Source organism: Aedes aegypti, chromosome 3, assembly GCF_002204515.2.
Source record: "Aedes aegypti strain LVP_AGWG chromosome 3, AaegL5.0 Primary Assembly, whole genome shotgun sequence".
Taxonomy (NCBI): Eukaryota; Metazoa; Arthropoda; class Insecta; order Diptera; family Culicidae; genus Aedes; species Aedes aegypti.
In genome coordinates, this window is record NC_035109.1 from 261,188,789 (window position 1) to 261,212,245 (window position 23,457).

The 23,457-nt window shown below is 37.9% G+C and overlaps 1 protein-coding gene across 18 annotated transcripts in view; it reads left to right on the plus strand.

Moving 5' to 3' along the window:
- LOC5571107 (zinc finger protein 665) overlaps positions 1-23,457 on the plus strand; it is an 85,833-nt gene that overhangs the window by 54,775 nt on the left and 7,601 nt on the right. For 11 of the 18 annotated variants that reach the window (XM_021855770.1, XM_021855771.1, XM_021855775.1 and 8 more), the window contains exons 3-11: positions 3,576-3,718; positions 6,600-6,670; positions 8,029-8,241; positions 8,306-8,445; positions 8,513-8,645; positions 8,718-9,207; positions 16,031-16,575; positions 19,010-19,542; positions 19,602-19,853. In XM_021855770.1, coding sequence (XP_021711462.1) covers positions 3,576-3,718; positions 6,600-6,670; positions 8,029-8,241; positions 8,306-8,445; positions 8,513-8,645; positions 8,718-9,207; positions 16,031-16,575; positions 19,010-19,542; positions 19,602-19,853 — 2,520 coding nt within the window. Of the gene's footprint in view, positions 1-3,575; positions 3,719-6,599; positions 6,671-7,682; positions 7,764-8,028; positions 8,242-8,305; positions 8,446-8,512; positions 8,646-8,717; positions 9,208-16,030; positions 16,576-19,009; positions 19,543-19,601; positions 19,854-23,457 lie in introns of those variants that run through there. The other 7 variants (XM_021855781.1, XM_021855782.1, XM_021855785.1 and 4 more) reach the window with 7 other exon arrangements.

The window sequence follows — 23,457 nt, forward strand, 5'->3', positions numbered from 1 at the left end:
ATGTCGCGCGTTGGTCTAGTAAGTGAAAAAGTGGCGTGATCGGGGAGTTCGGTTGGAGTAAGTTAAAAAGTGCCGCGATCGGTTAGTTCTTTTTGATCTTTCGACGACCTTGACGCTTGCTCCTGGGCAGTGCGTCAAGAAAGCCCGAGCTGTCGTCCGTGTTTTTTTTTTTTCGGGTCGCGCGCCTATTTTTTTTTTTTTTTTTTTTTCTAAGTGCTAGCCGAGCAAACGAGTGAAGCTGAAAGTGGATTGTGGCTGCTCAGTCAAGGATAACGGATCAATTGGTGAGCTCGTTTCATGCTACTGTTTCTAATCTGTGAAGTATGTATGACTGCACATTTAATCGTTACAATGGTGGGATGTAAATATGATGTTTCAACAAACTATGGATGGTTCGTCACTGTGAGTGTCGACACAAACTCTGATTCATGATTTATTTATGTTTAACATTTTTTTTTTCAGAACACCCCTTATATACCTTTATTTTTGTAATTAAAAAAACTTTGAATGGTTCGACACTACAAGTGTAGACTTGCGAAAGGTTCACTTTATTCAACAAACTTTGGATGGTTCGCCACTGTAAGTGTCGGCATAAGAATAAGAGTGTTCTATGATGTCCCAACCAATCGAGTTTTTTGTTTCTTTTCAAATGAGTAAAATATAATAACACATGCTTTCGTACTGACAGCTGTAGGAATGTTACATTTAGGTATTTGTTCAACAAACTTTGAATGGTTCGTCACCTCAAGTGTCGGCATAATTTTCCTCTACATAGAAATTATATGAACAATTATATTTACGTATAAGCATGTATATATCTCACAAATCATTGTTTATCATGGTCTAATCGCTTATCAAAGTGAATCCTTTGACCCAACGATCCTCCCCATTAACAAACATCCCTCCCAGTAACCTTTGTGGAGATGCAGAGGCAAACACGGTCTCCAAATAGCAAAGGTTACACACTAATATTCCTTCCCTCAATCCCACCTGACTGCAAGGACGTGGCCGGCGCCGTTATTGACCTTGTATAAATAGAGGCACTGAATTATGCACACTGAAGAAGATTATGGCCAATCCCAGTAGAACTTCTAGTTGATTCTTTGTGCATTTTCACTGACTTCGGTCAATCACGGAATAGCAACCATTGATATGTGTAGTCAGTCTAAGCTAAGCTAAGCTAAGCTACTAATAAATTTCAAGTATAGTGAAAAAATAATTCATTTTTCTCCCCATCGAAAAAAAAAAACAACCCATCGACTTGAAAAACGTCACAAAACGTCGTTATGCGAAATGTGTTATCCCCGTTTTAAATATGGAAGGCTGTAATGTATATAAACCTAGACACATGTTCATTTTAAAACTAGTCAAAGGGGAAAAACTCGCTTCTTACATTCGTTTTTAACTTGATCTTCTGAACAGTGTGAATATAATAGGCCACAGTTTTCCGATAGCAATTTTCGCGCCTTCTCGTCATTCTGTGTATGTTCCCATTCGTTGCTCTTCCGCTTTTCCGCCTTACAACGACCAATAGGCAATGTTTGTAAACAACAAGACGCACCATATTTCGTTTGCTTGGTGTACTTTTCTATGGTAGTCTTCACATGTTGGGGTCGTCGTTGTGCAACAGAAAACAGCAGCACTGTGTCTACCACTAGGCTTTCTCTAATGACACTCAAACACCGATGGAGCACGTGCTTTTCCCCACTACATGGTATAGACGACCCGCACCAGACAGAACGCGGGATACACACTTGGGTAAGCTAGCTATTTTGCAGTCGGCGTGTGATGGGAAAGATTGGGTGTCTATGTTTGGGGCACATGTGTGAAGTGCAGCTGAACTTTTCATGGACGCTTTGATCGCCGGTTTTTCTATTGATGCTTGCTAGATTTAGAATGATTTTACAAAGTGTATTGACTTGAGTTACCATACTATTCTCTTGTTGCCGAATGAATCTTACTCACTTCTACTCGCTGCTAGTTATGAATGGAATAATGGTTGTGCTGTTTACCGAGGCCCTTTCTCTTGCTGCGGCTGTTTTAGAGATACAAGAGATACCTTTGATGTCGTTGATGGTGTAGTCCCTTTGGCGCGACTACACCGACGTTTGGCGGATGTTGGTGGTGTACCACTGGTAGTCCCTACGCAATATACACACCACCAGTGAGACACACAGAGAACCACCCGTACATTATTCGTGGTAATGCCGCCGGATGGTGTGGTGTGGGGAATATTGGGAACTGGGCGTGCAAGAATATCCTACAGCACACAAGCCTCTGTGCTGCAACAACCCAGTGACCGAGATCTGTGCTCTCCTCTATCACGGTGAGTGTGTGGCACATAGACACAAGAACACAGCCAGAGATCGGGACGAAAGCAAACGTCGATAATGACGTATAAACAAACCCCAGCTGATTTTGACACTCCGCTTTCATCCTTCTTCAACGTGTGTGCCGCTGGTGGTACAAACTCACAAACGGCGGTCCTTGATGAAAGCAATACCAACTACTCGCTACATTCCTGTATTGTGTTCCACATTTTTCTCTGTGTACGTTATAAATAATTTAGCTTCAATTTCAATAGAGAGAGAGTCACTTTTAAACAGTTTTACGGTTCCATCTGTTGTCGAAAGTGTGTGTGATTGTGCAATTTCTACTACGTTGGGCAAGGTGGTGAAGCCATGTGTGTTTGGGTTATTTCCTGGTGAATACGTTCTGCCTGTTATCCTTTCACTCTCGTTCTCCATTGAGAAGCAACCATGTGAATGGTCTGTTAGATACGTAATGTTGTCAATGCCCATAACTAATAGCAGGGATGATAGCAGGTATGTTTTTGTGACTTAGTCACTTTTTTTAATGCAAGGTCTCTGAAGTCCGTTTTTTAACCAAATGGTCTTTAAAGTCACTATTTTCCTTTGTCTACTTGTAGTGATTTTTTTTTCTAAAATACTCTCAGGGACTGTTTCCAAAATTTCTCTCATGTTTTCCCTCCAATTCTCTCAGAAATTCGTCTAACTCCTCCATAGATTTTATAAGGAATGTTTAGGTAATTTTTTTCAGAATTTGTTTCATTTAATTTTGCTTGAAACAATCATACATCCAATCAGTCTGTGATAAGATGATTCATTTTCATCAATTAATCACGGCAAGCTCCGAGCTCCTTATACGAAATTCAACTTCATCGCACAACATCGAACCATTGGTGGAACTCCGATCGGAATTATGCATTTTATTTATCTCACGTACTTTTAGTAAAAAGAAACAAATCTCCGAACATAATACCAACTAAATCGTTTTTATTATCGCTCACAAGCAGCCTTTATCTGTCATTCAGCTCGAATCTGATTTATCACATGTTTGCTTCTTTTCTCTCTTTTTTCTTTTTCATATTGTGTTCTGTTGTTGCGTCGTGCGATGCCTGTTTTGCGCCAAAAACAATCCAAAAAAAAATCAACCACACATCATTCGACAAAATCCACAACATCATCATCAAATCACCAAAATCGCAACAACACCCAAACACACCCATCCGTGTTCGTCGTTCCCCGTGTTGTGGTCCGTTTGTCCTGATACAGATGCCATACTTGCAGCTACCGGACGGGGCTAGCATTATAGTGCAGAAGGATGCCAAGGGGACGATCACACACGCCAACAAGGGCGTCCGGCGGATGATCGTCGTGAACGATCCATCGGCGATCCAGCAGGGCACAACGCAGCGGTGAGTATCTGACTGTTTTAATTTGATTCGATTAAATGTATTTCCATAAAGATTACAATATTTTGAAAGATTAAAATATTTGAAAAAATGTCTGGAAATCTTCCGGTCAAGCAGTATTCTGGATTCTCATGCTAAGAACAATGTCTGGTCAAATTTTCAGCTCATTTGATAGAGATTTCACTATGCTTCAAGTTGAAAATGTGTTTTTAGGCTTATTTTAAGGTTTGAAAAGTTATAACTCAATACTTATAAATCAAAATCACTTGTTATTACCACCTATTGAAAGCTAATTCTATTCTGTTAAAGTTTGTCGGACACGCCAATAAGAATTAATTAACCCTCTAATACCCAACCCCGCCTTTAGACGGGGTACACTTTGGAATTTTGTGTATATTTTTAACACGCATATAAGAAAAGTTTTTTATGACTTTTGAAACTTTTTTGTATTCTTAAAAATTGTATTATTATATAACCTACAAATACCCCAAATAATATTTTTCTACGATCAACCTATCACAAAAGAAGAGCTTGGTGGTATTCAAATAATTTTAAACCTGTTTTTCCGTTAAATACACGGAAAATAAAAATATTTCCAGAAAATATTAAAAATTTAATATTTTTAAAATTAGCGGTAAAATTTGAATTTTTATTATTGCCAAAATTCAGTAACTAGAAGAGGCTTCAAGAAAAAATGAAAAAGGGTAGGGATGTTCAAAAATAAAAATTATAAAAATCAAAAACCGAAATCCATAGATTTGCAAATAAAAATAAATCATTGCCCAAAACGTGTTTAGAACGATTTTAGATAACTAAAAATGATATTTAGATCGAAAATAAAAATTTGGGTATTATAGGGTTAAATTTAAACATCGTTTGATCGAGATTCGTTCTCCACAGTATCCGAAAATCACAGTTTTCTGAATATGTTTGCTATAAAAAACACACATTGGCATTATTTTTCCAGGCCCTAGTCAACGAGAAGCAAACATAATAAGTCTATAAAATCATTAACCATTAACAGCTTACATGTTGCTTTAGGAAATAAATTACGAAAAATGCCCAAGGATCCTACAACCCATCCCATGCTGATGATAGTTAAATCGTGCATGACACATGTACCGTCGAATGAATGAATAGAACAAGTTAGCATTGCTTTTTCTTTCCGAGTAATGATTGTTTTGATCGTATTTCACTGACTATGGACCGATGCACAAGTTCACTATCTGACGTTTGAGCGGTGCCGTGTTATTTACGTGACCATGGCAACAAGTGAATTCGGCACCGCTCAAACGTCAAATTCGTGAACTCGTGCACAGGTCCATTAGGACGGGTTTACTATTTGACGTTTTAGCGGTGCCGTGTTATCTATGTGACCATAGAAACCAGTGAATTCGGCACCGCTCAAACATCAAATTAGTGAACTCGTGCATAGGTCCATTGCACAAGTTCACAAATTTGACGTTTGAGCGTTGCCGAATTCACTTGTTTCCATGGTCACGTAAATAACACGGCACCGCTCAAACGTCAACGAGTGAACCCGTGCATGGGTCCATTCAGCAGAACGATTTGAAAACAATCATTATCATCGACTTTGAAAAAGCAGTGCTAACGTGTTCATTTTTTACATTACTTGAAGCTCACGGTGGTGTTCTTGGCTCACCCACAGCGGATTTACGAATGTGCTTCCTAATTGCCTATTTTTTACAATTCATTTTCGTAAGATAAAAGGTATCTTTAAACGGGATTGAGTTTCAGAAATACATAGTCATTATGTTCTGGAAATTCAAAATACAATATGTTCATACAGGTATGCTTTTCAGGGAGAATACTCCCTAAATATAGTGATTTTCAAGATCCTTGAAGCACAAACCTCAGCCAAACTATGTTAAAACTTGCTCCAATCATAAAACCGTGTTCGACAAAAGTTCGGAGAATTGAATGAACTACTATGTAGAGGTATTTCCGATAAGTTTTAATGTTCCGTTCAGTAGTTATGAATTTTCAAAGCTTGAAAATAGTCCAAAAACACATAATTGATTTGAAGCACATCTACATTTTCTCCAAATTGACTGAAATTTTGACCAGAAGTTCATTTTGGCATGAAAAATCCAAATATTGGTTGACTGAGGAACTTCCAGACATTTGAATAGGTCTAGTCTGGAGGTTTTTCAGTGAGGTGAATCTGATACCTTTGGATTTCTTTTTGAATGGGTTCTCCTTCTTCTTCTTATTGGCATTTACGTCCTCACTGGGACAGAGCCTGCTTCTCAGCTTAGTGTAGCTTTGCTTTGTAGCCGCGGACTCTAACCACTCGGCTAAGGCAGGCCCCGTGAATGGGTTACAATTATTTATGAATATATTGTCGGCAATGCAATGGAAATTTTCAAAAATATTTGTTTTGCTCATGTATTTTGCATGATGTTCATTTTATCACCAACAGTTGTTCGTTTTACCCACATAGTGCAGGTAAAATGAACTTTTCATCGTTTTTTGCGAACGAAAAAAATGTGTGGCTATTTAGCTATTCTAGTTTGAATTCGTGTCGCTGCTTTAAATATCAGAACGTCGGCTCAGGTGGCACGTTCCCCTCCAGATGGGAGATTTGTGCCTAGCCTACTTAATGCCTATGTCATCATCTACCTGTGGGTAAATAAGGAATAAAAGGGAAGAAGGAAGGGAAGAGGAAGGGGGAAGGGCTGGAGGAGAGCAATACAAAACGCCATAGCGCAATAGAGCTCAAGAATGATCATGATCTGATCACAATACCGATAGAATCGGCAAATTCTAAAAAAGAAAAGAAGCAGACTCACTGCAATTATGAACCCAGAGTTCAATCCCGTTTTATGTATAATATGTTATAATATTTTATTTCCTTTCATAGCATTATCACAACCAGTGGAACCACGGCTACCGTTACTGGACATCCGGCAGTGAAGAAACATGAAGTCATAAGTGAGTAAGACGTGAGACATAGTGGAATTTTAATACATAGCTTTTCCTAGTAGTTTTATATCAATGCACTCCGTAGTTTATCTTTATGATAGCTGTTAAATAATGGCAAGGGAACGGTGTGAGAGTTAAGCAATCTTTGGTTGTGGGATCTTACGTGATTTTTTAAGAAGAGAGAATGGAACATACTGGATACAAGAACTCGTTTAGGGGCCCAGATGGCCGTAGCGATAAACGCGCAGCTATTCAGCAAGCCCAAGCTAAGGATCGTGGGTTCGAACCCCACCAGAAGATCTTTTCGTAATGGAATTTTCCTCGGGCATAGAGTATCTTCGTACTTGCCACACGATATACGAATGCAATAATGATTAATTGTCAAAGATAGCTTTCAGTTAATAAATGTGGAAGTACTGATATGAACACTGAGCTGAAACGCAGGCTCTGTCCCAGCTGGGACGTAACGCAAAACAATTAGATTAAGCCTCTAACATTTAAGTATTGAATTGTTTTCCGTTAATAACATGGAAAAAGTAGTGAAATTTAAAAATCCTAGTCATTAAAATTAACATTCATCAAAATTGTAAGTAAAAAAATCAAAAATTTTAATCCATAAAAGCTAATCATTGATTCCTGTAGATTGAGAATGGCGAAAGAAGTATTTAACTCTTTCTTTCATTCAGTGATTCTAGCTCCTTAGCTCCATTAATCTCCGACTAACTCGAGTGTTCCCCACCACTAGTTCAATTAATAATTTTCTTATCGCCTATTTATTCCAATTGGTACCTACCGGACGGCCGTAGGGTAAAGCTCATCGGGTAAGAATAATGAGAACGATAATACTCTGGTTTTTATCGTCGTTCTATCAGGCTACATCCATTCGCTCCTCAATCGAGCTGCTATCGATTTTCCATCGGTGGTGGCGGGGCAGACAATTTGCAGAACCGATATATAAAACGTGAACAAAAGGATAAAGGTGGCAGTAGTTAGCAAAGTCGGTAGTTTCTGCTTTGTGTTCTGGAGGAAGACAGTGCTAGCTGCGCTCCATTCAAGTCAGTTTCATAAATATTTAAACTCGACTCTGGTTGCATGATATATAGTTAGTATTCCACAGCCAAACCGTCTCTCTCTTGTTTCTTTGCTGTTTTTTTAAAGCTTTGATCGATATTAAATTTTTAAAATAGGTGCAAAATCTCATGCTTTCATGCGGCGGTCGGATTTCAATAGATTTTTATTTCTTTTTTCTCTCCTCTAACACACAAAATACTTCACCTAATCACGGAAACGGAAACACTTTGTATATACACCATAACCCCGGAATTTTTACAAAACTCAACACGAAAACAACCACAACACATCATCAGATCAATCTAACTCCGCTCTAGCCAACGGAATCATCGACTCGAAGACCAAGACCATCCTGACCACAGGCGGGAATGCGGCGTTCATGTCTCCACTGGGACCGATTCAGCTGACGGCCGAAGAATGCAACGATATTCTGATGAAGCGAGCAGCAGCCGCTGTCGCTGCCAACAATCAACATGCCATTACGACCAACACCAATGATCACCATGCCGGTATGTGCACAGGATGAATGTCCTTAGACACCTCTATTTACTGTTTCTTCCAAAAACCTTCCAGCAATTGCCGTTCAAGTGCAGAAAGTTATCCAGGGTTTGGAGGAAAACGACGATTCGGAAGCCGCAACCACTACGCATCAGTTGAAGATAGAGCCAACGTTGAGCATTTCACCAAAACTGGAAGCGGTAGAAATTGATTATGTAAGATTTGGAAAATGTTATTCGGTTGAAATTCACTGAAATTAATCACTATTTTTACTATTCATAGAATGAGTATGTCCACGACTCAGACACACCTACGCCGAATGTAGTGCCCAAAGAGCGTCCCTACTCTTGTGATCAGTGCGGAAAGTCCTTCTTGTTGAAGCATCATCTTACAACACATGCTCGTGTCCATACTGGTAAGCTCTTTGATTATCTGGACCAACAGAAGATGAAACAGTGAACCAATCCCTTTATTCTCATTACTGTAGGTGAACGACCTCATGTGTGCGTGCACTGTGGCAAGGATTTCGCCCACAAACATTGTTTGAACACCCATCTGTTGCTGCACTCGACAGACCGTCCCTACCAGTGCCAAGAATGTAAAAAGAGCTTCACGCTGAAGCATCATCTGTTGACACACTCGCGGGTCCACAGCCGAGAGCGACCTTTTGTGTGCCAAGAATGTGGTCGATCGTTCCCACTGAAGCGTCACCTGGTGACCCACAGCAAGTTCCACGCCGGAGAGCGTCCTTACGTGTGCGAGGACTGTGGCGAAAGTTTTGCCCAAAAGGAGCATCTGGTCATGCACTCTCGGTTCCACGGTTCTTTGAATCCGTTCGTGTGCCCGGACTGTGGTGCTACCTTCCCGCGTAAATTTCAACTGGTGAACCACGGTAAACTGCACGGACGTATTCCACATTCGTGTACCCTGTGCGGGAAGGAGTTCCTCCAGAAGCGAACATTGGCCGCTCACATGAGGTAAGTTATCAAAAATCGTGTTATTTTCTAGGAATGTTGAATGTAGATACTAAAATATTTGATAAGGTGAGGTAAAAGCAGGGCGGTAACAGATCTCTCAGAAGTCTATATTTTTATGAATGGTCTCTGAGGCTTCATTTTTGAGTGAATTGTCCATACAGTAATTTGTTTTACAACCTCAATATATGATATTTCGCAACCAAAAAACCTCATGGCTCTTGAACAAATAACAACCAAATCGACCTTTTCTCAACCCCCAAAAACGTTTGTATAACTAGAATACTTCTAGAGCTTAAATTGTACTAATACGTTTCTTTAGGTTTTGAAGCAATGTAACCTTCAGAACTCCTGTAGAACCTCACATCTAGCGATCCGTCTAAAAAATCAAATTGAGTTATTCCTCCAGCAAGTCTTCAAACGATTCTTACTGAAATTCCTCCAATTCATTAGTGAAAGCTAAGTGAAATTCTTCGAGAATCTCCTTCAATAGTGCTAAGCTGTAATGCCCAAAGGGTGTCCTTTAGCCAGATTTTATTATTATTGTTATTCCTTTACGTGTTAATCAATGTCGCCTTGCCAATCGGTTTTCATTGAATAACTTTTTTCACATGTGTCGGATCGTTTCATGGTCTTCGGCAATATTCTTCACCGTAAAAATACCTACCGAGGTCTGTGTTCAGAATTTTTATAGAGGTCAATGGGCGACGTCTGGCGATTTTTCTTTGCAAAAGTAAGTTTTCCCATAGTAAATCCCATACAAACTTTGAACGGCTGGCGCTAAAATATAGTTTCACCGATCGAGCTGAAATTTTGCGCAGTTGTCATGGGACCTAAATGCAATCCAAAAAGTGGACTGGAGCGAGAATCTAATTTTTGTCCCACACTAGTGTCCATCCACCCGGCAAATTCTGGAAAACCGATTTGTATCAATTTCAAGCACTATGGGCGAAACTAAAATTTTTTCCACAAAGTGTACGACTGCTTGTCACTCGAACTTCGTACCAAGTCTAACTTTTGGTGACTTGGTAGATAGATAGATTAAGTTCTTCGAAATATTACAAGAAGGTTATTTAGGGATACTTGGCATGGTTATTGTCGAGATTCTTGTTAGATTTTGATTTAGATTCATAGTCAATTTTTTATGAGATCATTGCTGGAATCGAACCGTTACTTTATCAATTTCTTGAAAGTTCATCCTGAGAGATCGCTGAAAAGGTTATCAGGAGAGTGTTATTATGCTTTTTAGTAGATGGCTGATATTGCCTAAATTCTTAATAGAAAGCTAAACCAAAAAATATAATTCATATCGTGTCTTATTTCTTGAATTATTCTTCTGTGAATTCTTGACAAGCTCTCTTTCCCATGGTAGCACAGGTGATCCACCGATTTTCGACGAACGCTAGCTAAATCGAATTGGTACGATTAGCTCAATTATGATTTGAATAAATTTATACGCGCATTTATCTCATCATACATCGAAATAAGTGACCTAAGGGTCAAACTATTGAAAAACAATCAACTAACTATTGAAAAACAATCACAAAAATTGTATAGTGGTTTTGAATAATATAGCTTATTTCCCGGGTAGAGGTGAATAACAAAATAATAGTAAAATAAGAACAAATTTTGCAATCATTTCTAGTTTAACCATTATTATGTTATTAATATATGACATTAAATATCTCGTCAATAGCAAAACATACAATCATAGCAAAATTTGTCATTGGTATGTTATACTTGAAAGTCATGTAATAACTAATCAATAACAAAATATACTATCATGGTAAAATTTGTTATTTGTACAAAAATACTTAAAAAACATTAAATATCTAAAGAATAACAAACATTGCCATCACAGTAAAATATATCAGTATTTTGATATTTGAAAACTTTATTTAATTAATTCATGAGAACAAACCAATATCACATTTTGCCATAATAGCTCATTTTACTATTCGTATGATATGCATTAAAGATTCAAAAAACAAAAGTTTTTTAGCAGGAAAGCAAAAAGTTTATTTTTCATTCATGCTAAATTTAGATATTAAAGTCAAAGAACTAAAATTACCATTACTTTGATCAACTCGTGAATAGCTTATTTAGTTATTATTTTGTTAAAAACATCTAAATAATAACATATTTTGTTATTACGGGTGCCTATATTTTTGCTATTATTTTGTTATTACAATGGCAAAATATGATATTATTTAGTTTTTATGCCATACAAACTTAGTTATTATTTTTGTTATTTTATCTCTTATTTTAGACAAACAAAGAACAAATTTTGCTATTTAAATATTCTATTTTAATGTTAAATTTTATTATTAATTTGCAACTCTCCTCTACCCGGGTTGCAACAACCTTTGTTCAAGCACTTTTTTTGGAAACGTCATTTTGACAGTCAAATTGTCGGACAAAGCTGTGGGAAAGAAAGGGTTAAAAATAGAGATGTACCGAATAGCACTATTCGGCTTTCGGCCGAATACCGAATAGTTGAGAAATTATTATTCGGCCAAACGAATATTCGGCCGAACATTCGGCCGAATAATGACTCAATATTCGGCCGTATAAAACCGTTAATTTCGGTCGAATAACACCTAGTTTTTAAATAGGGATAGCTTCCACGGTGAAGAATTGATCGGAATGATCGTTTTAAGCTTTTGAAACCGTGCGAAGAAAAAACAAAAGTCAAAAGCTCTGAGGATTATTATTTCTAAAGTAAGGGATTTGTATCTTTCTGATTGCAGTTTTGATCCATTTAACTTTTTAAGGAACTAGGTTAATACGTCGCTTTATTTCTCATCCGACTTCTGGAAGTGCTTCATATTAATTAGAGCTAATACATCGCATAGGGTCGGTGTTTCCTTAGTAGACAGTCCCCTATATTCGCACTAGTAGCTTTTTACGACCGTTTTCTATAAATCGTTGCAAAATATTTTTTGACATGAATGTCAGGAGTTATTTATCTAAGTACCATTGATTCACAGCTCAATTTTGTTCAAGAAATGATTTTTTGCTTAAAATTCTAGCTCCCTTGCACCTATAGTACACCTACTGTTCCTATAGTAGAGAAACTTTGTTTTTTTTTTTGAATAAACATATGATTTTGTTTTTTTTTTGTTTTGCCTACGCCGTAAAGCTATTGGAACAGGAATTAGAAATAGTGCATGTGTTCCTATAGGCACAAGCGGTAATAAAAGCAAAAGTTTGAATTTTCGTTGTTTCCATATTTTTTACAAAACCCGGGTGAAAAGCACTTTCAGTTTACGTAAAAATAATGCCACAATACAATCCATGCAAGATGAGTGAAATATTGAATGGCTTGTATATTGAGCAGCATCGCAATGCCGTAGAACGGAAAAATTCTCACATTTTTAAACATTTAGTATCAAACTCCATGGATGGAATTCACCAAAGGGAAAATTTGATGTATTATCACTTGAATAAATTAATCGTTTTTTTTTAATTTTCCTTCGTATGAAACATAATGTTTTGTTACAATTTATTTTATGTTGTTATTATTCGGTCACTATTCGGCCTATTCGGCCGAATAACAGATTTCATTATTCGGCAGACCGAATATTCGGCAAAATCAAAATAATCGAGATATTCGGCCCGAATATTCGGCCGGCCGAATATTCGGTACATCTCTAGTTAAAAATAATGTTTTTTTTTTTGTCAATTTGTAGTATTGAATAAATTGCGTTGAAACAACAATGATTTTTATCAAAACAAATAAGAAATATTGTTGAAATTACGGACAGCATTCTCAATCAGATATATTTTTAAAACAACAAAAACAAATTTCATTTCAACTGGAAGAATTGTTTGTTTCAATTGTTTCAATTCAATCGTTAGAGTGTAAAGTGACCCGCCATTTTTTTGTTTTTTGCTCTAAACGAAAGTGAAAATGTCCGACGCAAAAACATTAATTCGTTCTTCAGGAAAAGTTCAATCAATCGTTTTGATTGATTGAACTTTTCCTGAATCTGAAACATCGATCAAAACTATTCTCGGTAAGTTATGACCATTTCCTTAATATTGATTCTAATTAGATGTTTTTGGGGGACAAATGTTTTTGGGCATATCCTTGCTCCCAGAAATCCATAATTTCTTGATGTGTTATTCGAGGAAGCCTATTTAGAAGTCTTCCAGGAATTCCTCAATATATTCGACCTGAGATTCGTTAAAAAGCTCTTGAATTATTTTTTCTGAGGTTTGCTCCAGCAATCCAAGAAGTAATGCAATTATTCCAAACATTTCGCGCATGAATTTCTCAAAAAAAATATCAAGGAATCTTTAAAAGTTTATAAAAGTTTCTACACCAGTTAATACTGGAAGGCCCAATGGTTAATTTGAAAACAAATCTCTCAGTTAATAACTGTGGAAATGCTCATAAGAACACTAAGCTGATAAGCTGACTCGGTCCTAGTTTGGGCCAAATTAGCGCCAGAAAGAGAAAGATTCAGTTAATATTACCCGTTTTCCAGTAATTCCTCCGATCATTCCTACATGATTGTTTCCAGGGATTTCATCCATCATTTTTCGAGTAATTCCTGCAGGAACCTGCAGGATTTTATCGAAAAAAAAAGCTTTAAACAATTTCTTCACAAAATCTCAATGGACTACTGGAAGAACTCCTAAAGAAATGTTTAGAGAAATTCCTAGTTGAAGTCTTAAAGAAATGTTGATTTTTTTTTCTTTAGGAAATCTTAAGAGGAATCCCTGGAAAAGTTATTGGTTAAGAAGGTATACGATGTTCTTAAGAGGAATCTTGGAGGATGTCCTAGGGGAATCGATGGAAGAATCATCGGATAAAAACTTGGAGTACTTGAGACTTTCTTGGAAAATTTCTGAACGAACTTTTGGAGGAATTCCTAATATTCTCCTGATGATTACGGAAAAAATCTTTGGAGAAAAACCTGATGATTAATTAGGTTATTTTTGTGGTTATCCTTGGAGAAATCCAGGTTGAATTCATGAGGTATGCAAAACAAAATTCTTGGAGGAATTCCTTAGCGACACTCCCTAAACTACGTGATCATTTTTTAGACGCCTTCTTCCCCTAGCGGTCTTTTGTCCATAATAAAATGTGTATGGACCGTGAGCTTTGTCTACAAACCAACCCTCCTGTACTGTAGTAGACAGGGTAGACAATCGTCGCCGTCAAATGGATAAAGTCGGCGACGAAACCAAAAGAAGCATCGTCATCGTCACTCAACCAGCGTCGGATGACGATTTGCCGCAGAGATCCGGTCACATAGGCTCGGCGTCATGACGAACAAATACGATTTCTTCGTTATGGGCGAATCTTCGTTCGGGAGCATTGAGCCGACAAAACTATGAATCGTGGCTTTGACAGATTAAGAGCATTTTTTGAAAAAAATAAACAGAATAACAAAATAAGTCTGGAATCGAACAAATGATCCCTGAATCGTCAACTCCACGCGCTTACCAACAGAACTTTTGTAGAATCATGAGGAGAGCGGGTTCACTTGCCAATACAAGCAATTATGTGATGGCATTCGTTGTGTGGTGCGAAGCAAGCGAATATACAGTAAACGCCTTCTTCTTGTGAGTGTAGCGAGCGGAATGAAGAAAAATTTGCTCGTTGACGATTTTGGATTGAAGTTAGTCATGCATTCTTTCGTCGATGAAAAGACGACGACCTGCCAGATTTATTATACTGGATGATGATGTTTTTTTTCATTTCGTCTCTAGTCGATAACGAATTTGACGATTGTCTGCCCTGGAAGTAGACTCCAAAGACTTCTCGAATTTATTTTCCATGGATTAAAAAAACAAAGTTCCATCAGATTTTCCACGTGAAAATGGTGCAGTCGGTACATTTATACTATAGGATTCTTTCAGAGAATTATCAATGTCATCAAGAAATTCCTGCAAGACTTTCTCAAATGGTCCAGTAATTTCGAAACAGACCCTTGCAGGAAATCATCAGCTTTATCTCAAAAAGTTTCATCAGGGATGGTTTTTCTTCCGAAAATATTTCCTGGGGTATTCCAAGATTCTTTCTAATTTTGATCCTATTTATGAAAAATTTCATTGACAACGTATTGAAAGAATTCTGGGATTTCTCGTAAAATTTCTGGAAAAACCTGTGAAGGAATGTATGAAGAGAGCTCAAAAGAATTTCCTGATATAACTTCTACATTTATAGGCAGGGAACTTCCTGGCTAAAATATTGATGAAATCCTAAACAAACTGTGAAGGAATTTCATGAATAATTTCGTAGATTATATGGAACAATTATAGGATACTTTCCTGGAAAACTAGAACCAATTTGAAGGAATCTCTGGATTGATTTCTGAAAAAAAAAAACAGTAAAATTACTAGTTGTATTCGTGAACGTTTCTTTTGAACAAAAATCTTGAAAGAACTCATGGAAAAATCCGTGAAAGCATCTCTAACAGTATTCTTGAACCAATGTTGGGAGTGATATATGTTGGAAGTTTTGAATATATGTCTCATATGATTCCTGTTGGAATTTTTGGAAAAAGCATTCTGGAAAAGCAGTAAAATCCTAGAGTAATAGGTAATTGTCATAATGTCACGACGAATACTCAAAAGAATTCTGCCGTGTAAAAGAAATCTGCAAGGATTTTCTGAGGTATCTTTATAAATTTACTTTTGGGGTAATCTTTTTTTCTATTTGGTCTGTGTTTTTATGGTTTGGTCTATTTTGATCTCTTCATTCAGACACGTGGTTTCTAAAGTTCTAAAGTTCCCTGTCGAAGATTTTCTTATTTTTTCGTATTCTTCGTAAAAACGACTTGTTAATTGAATACTCTCTATCTCAATGCAGAATTCACACCGGAGACCAGCCATTCCCGTGCATTGCCTGTGGTGAAGGCTTCCGCACAAAGTCCGAGCTGAACGCCCACAACCGATTGACCCATGGTGGCGTAAACCCAAATTCATCCAACACCACGATCATAACCACCAACTCCGTGGTCACCACCAATGCCCAGAACCAGCAGGCCCAGCAACAACAACAGCAGCAGCAAGTTCAACAAGCTCAGGCCCAACAACAGCAACAGCAACAGCAGCAACAGCACCAGCAGCAACAACAACAAATCGAAGTTCACCAGATTCAGCATCATCAAGGACAGCAAACCGTCCAGGATGTTAACACCGGTAACATCATCACCACGATTGCCGCCAGCCAAAGTTCGCCGGAAACGTCTCCGCGGCCTCAGTATGCCTGTCGGGAGTGCGGCAGTGCCTTCAACAGCCGCGAAGCACTTGCCCTCCATCTGCGTCTACACACGGGCGATAAGAGCTTGATGACGGATCTTTGCGCCCTTACCGCTGCTATTCCCGGCCATTTGTTCCCAGCTGTTAATCAAGGTATTGATTGGGTTTTGTATAATACTTGAAATAACTTAATTAGTATTGTAGGATTCTATAACATTCCCGAGAAAACCATTCCCCAGAATCTCACCCCCCACATTATGCATTCGAAGAAACCCCTGAAAACTGTTTATCTAAGATGTTTGTTCTGCATTTAGCACTTTGCACAATTTCGTATTTTTTTTATGAATTGCTATCAACAAAAAGCCAGTGTAAAGAATAGTGAGGTATCTTATATTGATATCCGGCCAGGAAATTGCTTGTTTAGTAAACTGTTCTAGTAATCAAACCTTTTCCGACTTGATACCAGCTGACAATCATCTGAGATACTTTTTTATCGCAGAAGCTGTTTGCTATTCGGCCGAGAAATATTCGAAGGATGAGGATCATGCTTCAAATTCAAGATCCTTGCTCAGCTACCCGAGCAAAGTCGAATAACAACCGCATAACATAGTGATAACAAGATGTACAGCATGATTTCATTTTGTTATTTTTCGTTATCAATACGAAGACTCTTGTTAACAACAAATTTTGAGCTGTCAGATCGAGGATGCAAACGACGGGTGAATGACGTCAAGTGTTTGTTATCATAATTTGATCTTATAACTAATTGATAACACAATGAGTTATCAATGAGGGAAATTCGCTGGATAACAAAACTTGTTATCAATGTGTTTCAAATGATAACACAATGAGATATTTATATGATATCTTTAGTATAAACTTTTGTTATCACGTTTGTTATGTTGCCTGCTTATTCAACCAAAATGATAAAAAATTATGTAATCAAATGCTTGTTATCGGATAACACAACTTGTTATCATTTTGTTACCCAACTTTGCTCGGGTAATGTCTAATCTTCAAATAGTAATTATGCCAAATGGCCACCCATCAGTGTTTAATATAATTATGCCGAATGGCATTATGCCAAATGACTTAATGTCATATGAGCTCCCCCTTTTTTCTTTAGCATTAGGCTGAAAGAAGAGTCACTATATTGTGCAAAATGATCAAATATTGAGATTTGAGTGAAGAAAGATGTATACTGCTTCGCGACTAAAAATGGATGAACCAACGTGCGAAGTTCGTTTTTGACCAACTTCGCCGTGTCGCGAGTCACTTCGCTATAGTGCGCATTTATGTCCTCCACCGTGTGCATCATGCGCACTATTGAGAATCGAGTTGCGACGCGGCGAAGTTGGTCAAAAATCAAACTTCGCACTTTGGTTAACTCATTTTCTAACGCGAAGCAGTATATTGTGCAGAATAGTGCTTTTAGTAATGTTTCACCACGTAACAATTTTCTGCTGCAGCCTGCAGGTCGTCAATGTTGTATAAAGTACTGGTTTTATTAGTTTTTGAACTAAAATTTAAAGTATGATTTAAGAAACATTTAGGTGATTCATCGGGTGTGGGTCATTTTTACATAAAGCTATTTGGCATAAAGGACATTTGACATAACGGTCATTTGGCAAAACATTTTCTTATCATCCTTTAAGCTAAGTATGCTGTTCCGCTCAAGAAAAGTAAAGAAATTCCTTGACTGAATGGGTCAAGAAATTTCCTACAGAGAGTTCCATTTGAAATGATACTTTTTCTCAACTGCGTACTGCGATCAGAAAAATTTGATTTTCTGAACCATTTCTGGGAAGGCGAGATAGGCGATTCCTTTTCTTGTCAATAGCAAACCAACCTTAAAGGTGAAATAGTTTGAGAATTATAATCAACTCTCCCTTTCTCGATATTCCGAATCTCGATATCGAGTTAGAGAACCAGAGTAAAAGTTAGTTTTCATGGCTAACATGGTCCCTTGGATCGCATTTGCATTGGTTGTGTGTTTTGTAACTGGATACCTCCCAAGCTCGAAACTCCCTTCAATAACAAGTTATGGAAAGTTGACTGTATTAGAAAGGAAAAAAGCCAAATCAACGAATTATTTTTTCACTAAGGTGGTCCTATTGTTTTGTCCGTCAGTGTATATAGTTTTCTGGAGAATTATACATTCTGGGAAATTCTGGGTTTCTGGAAGAGTGGAATTCAGGGGAACGGTTTTCGGGGGAATTATTTTCTGGGGTATGTTATAGAATCAGCTTGTAGGCTTCTCATTTCACTTTTCTAACATCCACTTGTATTTACTCATTTGTTTGAAATCACTTTTTGTACATATATCATCCTTTTTATTTGGCTCCGCTAGAATTATAGTAGCATTTGTAGTAAATTAGGAAATGAATTATAATATGAAATTCGTCATTCTCATAATTTCTCGTTTCTTTTCTCAATTTTCATGTTACTATATCCAAACAAACAACCTTACTCGTTTGTGCTTCCTGAACCGCTTCTTATGTTGCCCACGCACCTAACACCACTACCACCATAAAAAACAATCCCAACCAACAACGTCAACAACCTAAAACATTCTAATAACTATTAGAATATTCATTAATAGGAGGTGGCACTACCGTTGTTAGCGCAAATCCTGTAATGTCATCATCTCCCGTTCCAGTACAAATTATCACCTCCTCCGGTCAGGTGGTACAGCAAACGTTACAACCACAGAGTCCACCACAACAGCAGGTTCAAGTACAGCATCAACAGACACAGCAACAGGTCCAGCACCAACAGACTCAGCAGGTACAGGTAGTGCAGCAACCGGCGCAGGTTCAGCAGGTGCAACACCAGCAGACGGTTGTGGTCGCCCAGGCGAAACCCAAGTCCCACTATTGCGGCCATTGCGGCAAAGGTTTCGCGGCTAAACATGGTCTACTGTTGCACAATCGGCGCCATCCAGACGGAGCCTGCACCGTGCGGACACACGTTTGCGAATGCGGAAAGGCCTTCTTCCAGAAAAACCATCTCATGCTGCATCAACGCCAGCATCTGGAGCAAAATCAACGAACGGGTCAGGGCCAGGCGCAGGCGCAGGCTCAACAGGGACAGCCTCAACAGCAACAGCAACTGGTTGTTGTAAGTTATCATCGAGGACTTTACATTCAATGATTTAACTCATGCATGCCCCATTTCAGATACAACAGACCAACCAAGATGCTCTGGTCCAGCAGCAACAGCAGCAAGCCGCCCAGCAGCAAGCACAACAGCAAGCCCAGCAGCAACAGGCGCAACAGCAGCACCAACTGCAGCAACAAGCCCAGCAACAGGCACAACAGCAAGTCGCACAGCAGCAAGCGCAGCAACAGCAAACCCAAGCCCAGAACAATCAACAGCAGCATACGATGCGCAATCTGGTTATCGCCAACCAGCCCGTGCAGGTACAATATGTAAAGTCATTTTAAGCTTCTCTACTAAAGGGTGGAGTGTGATAGAATAATGATATGAAAAAGGTGTAATTGTTGCGCTAAATAGTCCTACAATGGCTTCTTATTGCCTTACCTCTAAATTTGACGATTTTTCCTGCGAATTAATGTTTTGTCGTTTCACACGTACCACCAATGTTACAACGAATTTGGTGCTAATTAGTTTTGAAATAAATGATTTTTTTTTATTTGGCGTAGGATTTGGTGCGACAATCTACTTTTTTTGTTTGCTAGGAAGCATGCTTTCGTAGTCAATGGTTGATAGTTTTTAGATGTGGGCTGCAAACAAATGTACAACCACTTTGCTTCGGAACATCTAGATCTACAACAAGGGATATCATGATTGGGATTGATAAATGATTTTGTGTGTCTCTTTAGAATCAAAAGTTTTCTTGATTTGACTAAGACGATCTACTTCAAACCAACCTGTTAATTGTGCCATATCAAGCAATTGTGTCGAACACATCAAATGTGTTATCATTCTTTGCCTTGTTGAGCATCATCTTATATTGAAATTATGAAATAGATAATAAATTTTCATAAATGATTCTATAAACGTGAGTTACTATTAAGTATTCCATAGAAAAAGACCCCTTCATCCTGAAAACCATCTACTCTTCTCTTGGCAGTCCATATAGCACGTGGACATAAACACCCAGATTTCAGCCCTTTCCTCTCACCGTAGACAAGCGTTAACATTTCGTAATCCCATCCTCCCCCTGGTTACGTGCACCGGGATTCCTCTTATACCTCATTCGCTGAAGCATTCAACGTCTTCCTTGATGATGAGCCAGTACATTTTGATAAGCTATTGATGGGCTCCATTATAGACATATTATTTTGATTTTTATATTTTATCATAAATCTAACCCCGTACACTTAACAGAATTTAATTAAATTATGTTTTGAATTTTTTATAAGCATTTGAATATTGACTTCCTATGCTTTGCCACGTAAAGAAATCGGAGCTTCACGCACAGGGTCAACTGTGATAATCGCCTCCGTCATCGCGAATTGCTTTGGGTTTCTGTTCGTTCTAAGCTCTCCTGACTAGAGATGGGCGACTCACTCACGAATCATTCAAAAGAGTCGACTCTCGAAAATGAGTGAACGAATCACGGTTCTTTTCTAAAGAGTCATGATTAATTTGCACCTCATATTTTGGAAGAGGGCTTAAAAATTTACTAGGAATCATATTTTCGAGTGGCAATTGTCATAGTCAAACAATTCGGACATGTATTAATAGTTAAAGCTGCTGTACTAAAAATATTCTCATTCAAAAACTGTTATACTTTTTGTTTCTTGTGTAAAATACATGATTTTTTTTGGTTTTATAAATGAGTCACCGAATCGATCAAAAGAGTCGATTCACTTTTGTGAGTAAGTCACCTACGATTCGCTCTCAAAATTTGATTATTTTGCCCATCTCTACTCCTGACCAAATTGGTCCCCCATACTTAACCATGCAATCACTAGTTCGCTTATACGCCATTTTGAACATATAGGGCTTGTCAGCTGTATAATAGCAGTATTAACAAGCAAGACCAATCAAAGTAATATTTGGTTACTTGGGTGAGTATGAGTAGCGCCACGCTTGTCAGGAGCGTATACTTGGTTGCAATTACAGCAGAACTGTTAGACATCATCTTTCGTTCGCCCAAAGGGAGCTGGATCCTATTCTTGACACTTTGAATTCGCTTCGGCAAGCGTTTTTTTGTTTGGCTTTGGGCTTATATTTGGCCACAATATGCGTCATAAAGTAATGCTTCTTATTTCAGACGATTCGGCCGATAGTAATCCCCCATACCAAAGTGAAGTTTGCCGAAATAGTTCTTTACCCTAGTACTAGATACTTTTTTATATAAAAAGTAAACGTGACTAGTAAAGCTGAGCTTGTCATCGATCACATGGAGTCTACTACCTAAAAACGAAGTTTAAGAGAATTTAATTCCACCTTCAATAAACTTGGAATTTGTGAAATTATCAGGGAATTCTGGCAATAATCAGGGAAAAATAAGTGACATGGTAATACATGGGAGTATAGGGTATATACACACAGACGGGCATAGTAAGCATATCATACATTTGGTGACGAATAGCAGTTAAGTAATCAAATTAATATATTTGGGCTTATTCTACGATTGGGGTGAAATGATAATAGAGAGGGTTACAAGCAAATGGGCGGAAGTAACAAAAATCTAGTTTTGAGAAAAACGACTGAAGTTTTTGTTTAGAAATTTCCAATTTCGTACATATTGTATGGCAGCCGAAAAAAGTTGTCTAACTTCTACGAATTGAGTCATTTTTCATTTTTAACAAAAAAACACCTAAAATACTGTGGGAAAGCTTGAAAACAGTAGATTTTTTTTAACATTCTCAACACAAAACCGACCAAAATGTCACCTACATCTCTTTGCGTTTTAGCCCTCTATTGTCGAATTTGTAAGGCTATTTGAATTTGTTGAATTATGAATGATAAATTCGTCATTGATTTTTCAGCGGGGCCTACTTGCAATGATCGATTTCTCCTTATCGTTGCTCTCTTCGTATTGTTACAGAAAATTGATTTTAGTAACACTTTTTAGTATTGTGCGATAAAGGATCACCAAATTTTACTTCGTAAGCTAGAAACATTGCGTATTTCTTTTGGCAAAGATATTAGCGATTAGAAGGTCGATGAAGTCAGATAGGCCCTTATGAAACAACAGTGTCGAATTTATAAAAATATTACAGCAGCCTCCAGAGCTGATGATTCTGTGAAATCCTTGGAAGATGCCTTGATGAAACCCTCAATCAACTCCTTTGTAGTGAGATATATCTTATTAATACTTCTGATTGATTTTGGCAGTTATTTTTAATGTTACTGAACTTTGCCACAATATGCGACCTATTGAAGTGCTTCGAGTTGCAATGTTTTGGTTCATTCGGTGGAGAAAAATCCCCCAAGCCAATCGTGGATGCCCCCAAGTTTTTGCTCAATTCTGAAACCGTACATTAGTAGTGCGGCTTTCAGACAATGAGACAGATAATAAAATTTTTTAAAATTATGATGGAGGTACCCAAGTGAGATTGTGCTGCTTTTCCTCAATGTCGTTTCCCAATTCGCCAATGAGCCGTTTCCCAGAAAAATGATGTCATTCAAAGTGGTGCAAGAGAAGTTTTCAGTGACAGGGTGGTGAACTGGAAAGAACGATACGCAATCAAAAGAAGGAAATATTTGGCCATTCTTACACATATGGTCAAGAATTCTGAGGACGGTGAAACTCGAAAGAATCGACAATCATATAGAGAAGGGATGATCGGTTCATACATCACCTGGAAATGTATATAGAGTTACGAATTATGAATTACGAATGCCAAAAACTTTACGAGAAAATGGGCTATTCGAGGAACTGGCATTCGGGAAAAACTAGCACAACCCCCAATAATTCATCCTACTTGCCCTGTATATTGCACTTTATGAAGACTGTTTATGGAAGCTCCTTGAAGTACTCATGGAAATATACTTGGGCTTATTATATGAGTGGCATGAAGTGAGAGATCTCGGTCTCGTAGAGCGAGGTGACAA